The sequence below is a fragment of the Populus euphratica genome, unplaced genomic scaffold (assembly GCF_000495115.2).
Source record: "Populus euphratica unplaced genomic scaffold, PopEup_1.0 scaffold608.1, whole genome shotgun sequence".
Classification (NCBI taxonomy): Eukaryota; Viridiplantae; Streptophyta; class Magnoliopsida; order Malpighiales; family Salicaceae; genus Populus; species Populus euphratica.
Window position 1 is genome coordinate 26522 of NW_011500479.1, and position 6018 is coordinate 32539.

Sequence of the window (6018 nt, forward strand, 5' to 3'; positions counted from 1 at the left end):
CGATAATCTAATTAAAAGTATAGAAAAAAAATCATAAAGTTTAATTTTCAATCAAATCGATATTAAAAGATGAAATTGAAAGAAAAAACTAATTAAGAAAAAGAAAAAGAATATAAATTTAACTCGTTAAACTAGGTTAACCCATCAAACCTAGGATCCGTGTCATGAGAATATGATAATTAAATAAATAAAATAATATTAACAAACTAGATTAAACAAAAAATATTAATTAAAAAGAAAAAAATAACAAAAAAAAACCTATAACTAAAAGGCATTCGTCTTTCACTATGGATTTGCATCGTGTAATCCACAGTAAAATGTTGACCTCTTTTAGTTATTGTTATAATATTAAAAGAAAAAATTAAAAGAAAAAAACCAATGAAAAAAATCTGAATCAATTGGGTTAACCCGTCCAATCTAAGATTTGTTTCAAGAGAGTTTAGATAACTAAATAGAAAAAAATAATATTAACAAACTAAATTAAATAAAAAAATAATTAAAAATAAAAAAATAAAGAAGAAACTACTAAAAGAAAAAAACTAATTAAAAAAAATTTTAAAAAAAAAGACGGGGAATGCAAGGGGGAGCTGGTCTTGGGGCAAAAATGTGCTGAAAAAATGCAGTGAGAACAAAAGAACATAAAGGCATCTTCATGAGCAATTATCTATACACTAATACACATGAGCTATTGCAAAACAGTTTTCTTGGCTGTTATTAAAGGGGAACTACAATATTTATATATAGAATGCGAAAGTGAAGGTACCTCCGCAGAGGATGTTGTTGAGGAGCTTGCTTTTTTTCAACAAACGAAGATAAAAATACCCTGCTTTGAAACCTGCATGTACATCATCTGGAAAAACCATCCAAGATGCATTGTTTGAATAGGACCATTCAAATAATCTTGATCATGATTCTAGGTGAAGAAACTCAAGCCTTAATAATATTGTTTTCAATAAGAAAATCCTAAATAACCTTGAAAAACAACCCAGCTTTTAACAAAATACAAGACCAAAGAGTCATGAAATTATTGATATCCATATATTACAATAAGTATGTATACACACTACACTTTAAATTAAAAGTTTTATAGATTTTAGTTTAAACTAGTATATTAGTTCGCGCTTTATAATATATCAATATTATTTTTTTAAAATATAAAATATATTTTAAAAAATATAAGCCAAAAATCATTCAAGATCTTAGAATCTTAAGTCTGATAACTATATAAAATCCAAGTGAAATGAATCCTATTCTGGTAAAACTTGGAACATATTATTTCTAATGAAAAATTTCTCAATAAAGCTTTTAATAAAATAAAGAATAAAATAGTTATAAAACTACTGAAATCCATTACAATGAGTTTGTATATAGTGCATTCTATAGCAACAAGACTACAGACTTTAGTCTATACTAATTATATGATCCGTGTTTTATTATGGGTTAAATATTTTTATTTCATAATTGTTTTTTGTATATGCAAGTTTTTAAATGTATTATAAAAAATCTAAGTTCAAATAAATTTTTTATGCTTTCATGTAATCAAATACATTGAGAACTATATATGTGAATAAATAAATAAAAAATCATTAATGATATTTAAATATAAAACTTGAAAAATCAAGCAACCAATGTAGATTAAAATACTTAATTTTGAAAGATGGAATATTCACCTAGTTGTGTTTGTTAAATTTGTTTATTTAAATATTTTTTATTTATTAAAACAAACAATAATAGAAATAAAAACAAATTAAATTGATCGAATAAAATAGAAGGAGACAAGACTGCACATATTACAAATATTTTTTGAAAATATTTTTTTTCATTTTAAAAAATAAAGCTCATCCATACAAAAGATATAAAAAAATTATAGATTAATTAGAAAAACTCTTCAACTTTAAATGCATAAACAAAAAAATAATTGTTTTTTTTTAAGAACTCTCCAAACAAAATGAAAAAGCGAAAGGATACTAATTTAAATATAAATTTAAAAAATTAGAGAAAAAACTATATAAAAAAAGAATCATTAATTTAAAAATTTAGAAAAAAATTATATATAAAAAAAAGGCCAAGTGTTGCTGGGCCTGACTAATTTTATCAAAGCTCACAAGATTTAGCTCTTAATTTTTTCATGTATGCAATTTTGTTGTCCACCCCAACTTTTTTTTTTAAAAAAAAATTAGTTGACGCGTTGCTTGCTAAGATAAACGATGCATCATCTAATTTATATAAATTCCATCCATTATGGTGACCGAAAAATAAGAGCTTTAGTTTTTTTATTAAAAAACTCATTTTTCAACTTATTTTGTTAAAAAAAAACCTATAAAATATTGTAGAAATCATGATAAATCTATATAAAGCCTCAAAAAACCTTAAAAGCAACCTTAAAAACTGAAATCAACCCAAATTTAAAAATCAACAGGAGCACAGATATTTTTTCACAAACTTTAAAGGTAAAAAAACTTAATATAAACTTTTCTTATTAAATGGAACCATTTAATACAGATATCGTCCATTTTGGTGGCCTCAATTGATGTCAAAGACACTTTTATTTTTTTACTGTTGAAATTAGATGACTTCTCTCTCTCCTCTCTTAACTAGGGACAAAAAAATAACAAAAATAAATTTTTATATCAAAATTGAATTGAAAAAATATTGAGATACTAAAATTATATAATTTACGTGATTTTTAAAGTTCAAGAATCAAAGTGCATCTTTTGCTAGACTTATAGCATGCCACTTATGTTTGGTGTCTTTTTCATTTTAGTCCCTCTTCTTTCAATCCTACCTCTTCGTAAGAAATCAAAATCAATTAGTCTTTAATTAAGACTAAATCACAAGAAAAAACGTTTGAGAACCACATTGAAAAAAAAACACAAAATTTTGCACATCCCATCCATAATAATGTATGAAAGGATGAACAGTAAAGCATTGTACAGTGAAAAAATCCACGCCTTTTAGAGTAATACTTAATATCCGCAGCAAGTCAGATATTTTTATTTCCTATAAAAGAAATTATATATACAGGTTTTTTCAATGTATTTCTGTAGTTTAAAAAATTTAAGTTCAAATAAAGAAGTTTATAAATACAAGTAATTAAATAAATTGAAAACTATGTGTGTGAATAAATAAAAAAATATTAATGATATCTAAAAAAAACTTTTCAAAATATTTAATCTTAAAAGATAAGATATTTATCCTATTATGTTTGTTAAATTTTTTATTAAAATAATTTTTTATTGAAGCAAACGATAATAGAAATAAAAACATAAATTAAATTGATTGAATAAAATAAAATAAAAAAAATCATGCAAGACTACATTTATTAGAAATATTATTTGAAAATAAACTACTTCATGCATATATATATATATATACACACACACACAGACATGTATGTATGTATATATAGTGTAGCTAAAAAAATTGTAATTTAAAGAGTCTCCAAACAAAATGAAAAAGGGGAGTAATAATTTAAATATAAATTAAAAAATAAAGAAAAACCATTAATTTCAAAAAACAATTGAAAAAAAAGAAAGCAAAGGTTGTGTTGGCCAACCTGTCTAAACCATTTGGTTAGGACCCACACATGAACCTCCCTTGGCAAGCTCGTTTGCCCTATTTTTTTTAATTTCCTGTTTGGCCTTTATTTTATTGTTTTGCAATTAATGTAAATGACATATCGTTCGCCTCACTTTTTTCTAAAAAAAATAAATGATAATGCATCGTTTGATTTGCTCAAATTTTAGCCACTAGTAGTTAGAAAATCAGGTTTTAATATTTTTTTATCAAAAAACTTCTTTTAAACCTGTTATTTTACCCAAAATTCTATAAAAACAACGTATTAACCATGATAAACTTATTTATAACCTAAAAAATCACTAGAAAAACCAAAATAAACCTGAAACAAAATATCAACCTGAGTTCAGGTTTTTTTTTAACAAACTTTAAAGGTAAGAAAAAAAACTTAATATAAACTCTCTTTATTAACTGCAACTATTTGACACCAATATTGTTTGTTTTGATTATTTAAATCAGTGTCAACGATATTTTTTTTCTTTATTGTTGAAATCAAATAACCTCTCTCTACTCTCTCGTCTAGAGATTAAAAAATAACAAAAATAAATTTTTATATGAAAATTAATTAAAAAAAATATAAAGGTACTGAAATTATATAATTTATGTGAATTTTAAAATTCAAGAACTAAAGTACATTTTTTACGTTATTTATAACATGCCATCCATATTTGGTACCTTTTTAATTTTAGTCTTTTTTTTCAATCCTATATTTTTATAAAAAGTCAAAACTAATTGGCTTTTAATTATAATTAAATCACATAAAACAATATTTAAAAACTAAATTGAAAAAACAAAAAATCTCACATAGCTTATCCATGATAACGTCTAAGGGGATAAACTGTTAGCCTTTTACGGTAAAAAAATAAAATAAAATAAAAAATCATGCGGTTTTTGAGAGTTATACTTAATTATTTGTTAACGTTAATTAATATAGAGACCTTTCCAGGCCATTAGCCATCTCTTTTCGTTGAGGTACAGAGAAAGCACCTTTTCCGCCAAAACAGAAGTACATGAAACTCTGGCTTGGGTGCTTGTATAGCCACAGCAAACACTTTGATAATGCATCATCTGAGGCACCCCCTTTTCTGACATCAACAATCATTGGCCCTATGCAATATAAAGGTGGGGTTAAACCATTTGGAACACAGGCACCTCAGTGATAGCTTTGATTGCTTGTGGTTCAAACATGTCGAAAGTGTTCCATATCATCCCCATCAAATTGGGAGTGTAGTGCCGAGACTTTGTTGGGTGGCAGTCCAGGAAATTGCAAACGGGAATCAATTGGAAGGTCTTGGTAGTTGGTTATGGATGGTGGCAAGTAGAGGAATGCGGCAAAACCAGAAGCACCAGCAGTGAAGTGTAAGTAAGCTGGGATAGATGTGTCATAAGTGATGCTGATGGTGGAAGTTGTGATAGCAAGAACAGGGCTGGTGAGACATGGTTTTCAGGCCACCGAGTACTTGAGGGATGTATAGCCGGATAGAGCCAAATGCAGCTTGACCCAAGGTGGCTGCCCGCTGCTTCAGGAGGGGCTTCGCTGGGTGGAGGGAGAGGAATGAGATAAAGAAGATTAGTTTGGGAGATGGAACTGATATACGAGGAAGTGTCAAAAGGCATGATCGCTACTTAGATCGTTATGGAGATGTTGGGAGCTAGCGGCTGATTACAAGACAGTGGCTTCTTTCATGACAGAATGACTCATTCCAAAGGGTTTCAGATTCGGTCAATCTGCAAAAATGACTTTTAAGAAGACAGGACTCTCCAGACACTTCACAGGGATTGTTATTCAAACAAGCACCATGGGAACTAGTTATTGCCTAGGAGCTATATCTCATAAAATGATAATAACCGATAAGGAATAACATCTAGAAAAACCTCCTGTATACAAACCCCTCCCATGAGAGAAACAGTGTTCCAGCTTGCTTAAAAGTGCAAACTTAGGTAGAACTCTTCAGGAACAGAAGTAAAACTTAAATAAATGTGAAGTCAAATGAGAGAGCATGACAAGTTCTGCACCTGTAACCTTCCTATACCCACTAGTACCCCACTAACAATAAAAACCACCCTCATAAACAGTGCATGGGAAACCACCTTAACATAAATCACTAAATACACTGATGAAAAACCATAAGTTTAAGTGAACATCTATCTCTCTAGTGCATAGTCACACCAAAATCTATGCTTCCACCATGGGAACTGCTGGCATTGCGACTGTGTAATGAAAGACCCCTCATGTGGCTATCCACATCAGAACCATCAACCTTCTTTTCCTGAAAGAATTTCTCCCTTTGAATGTGTTTTGCAGGTGGCGGTGGAATTATAACAGGTGCAGGGTGTGCACTGGGTTCTTGTGGCTGCTCTGAAGGAAGTGGCCGTATAAGTGGACGGTTCAGCCTTTCTCCTGGAATGGTTGATCCAATTATGCCCAAAGGGAGACGCTCT

At 28.7% G+C, this 6018-nt stretch overlaps 1 protein-coding gene across 1 annotated transcript in view; it reads right to left on the bottom strand.

Annotated features, from left to right (window-relative positions):
• Positions 1-4514: 4514 nt before the first annotated feature.
• LOC105114942 (class E vacuolar protein-sorting machinery protein hse1-like) overlaps positions 4515-6018 on the bottom strand; it is a gene marked incomplete at its 3' end in the record, with an annotated part of 5527 nt that continues 4023 nt past the window's right edge. Inside the window, exons 9-11 of the mRNA XM_011011676.1 lie at positions 5737-6014; positions 4849-5003; positions 4515-4683 (exon numbers count right to left, since the gene is read on the bottom strand). Coding sequence (XP_011009978.1) covers positions 4515-4683; positions 4849-5003; positions 5737-6014 — 602 coding nt within the window. The remainder of the gene's footprint in view (positions 4684-4848; positions 5004-5736; positions 6015-6018) is intronic.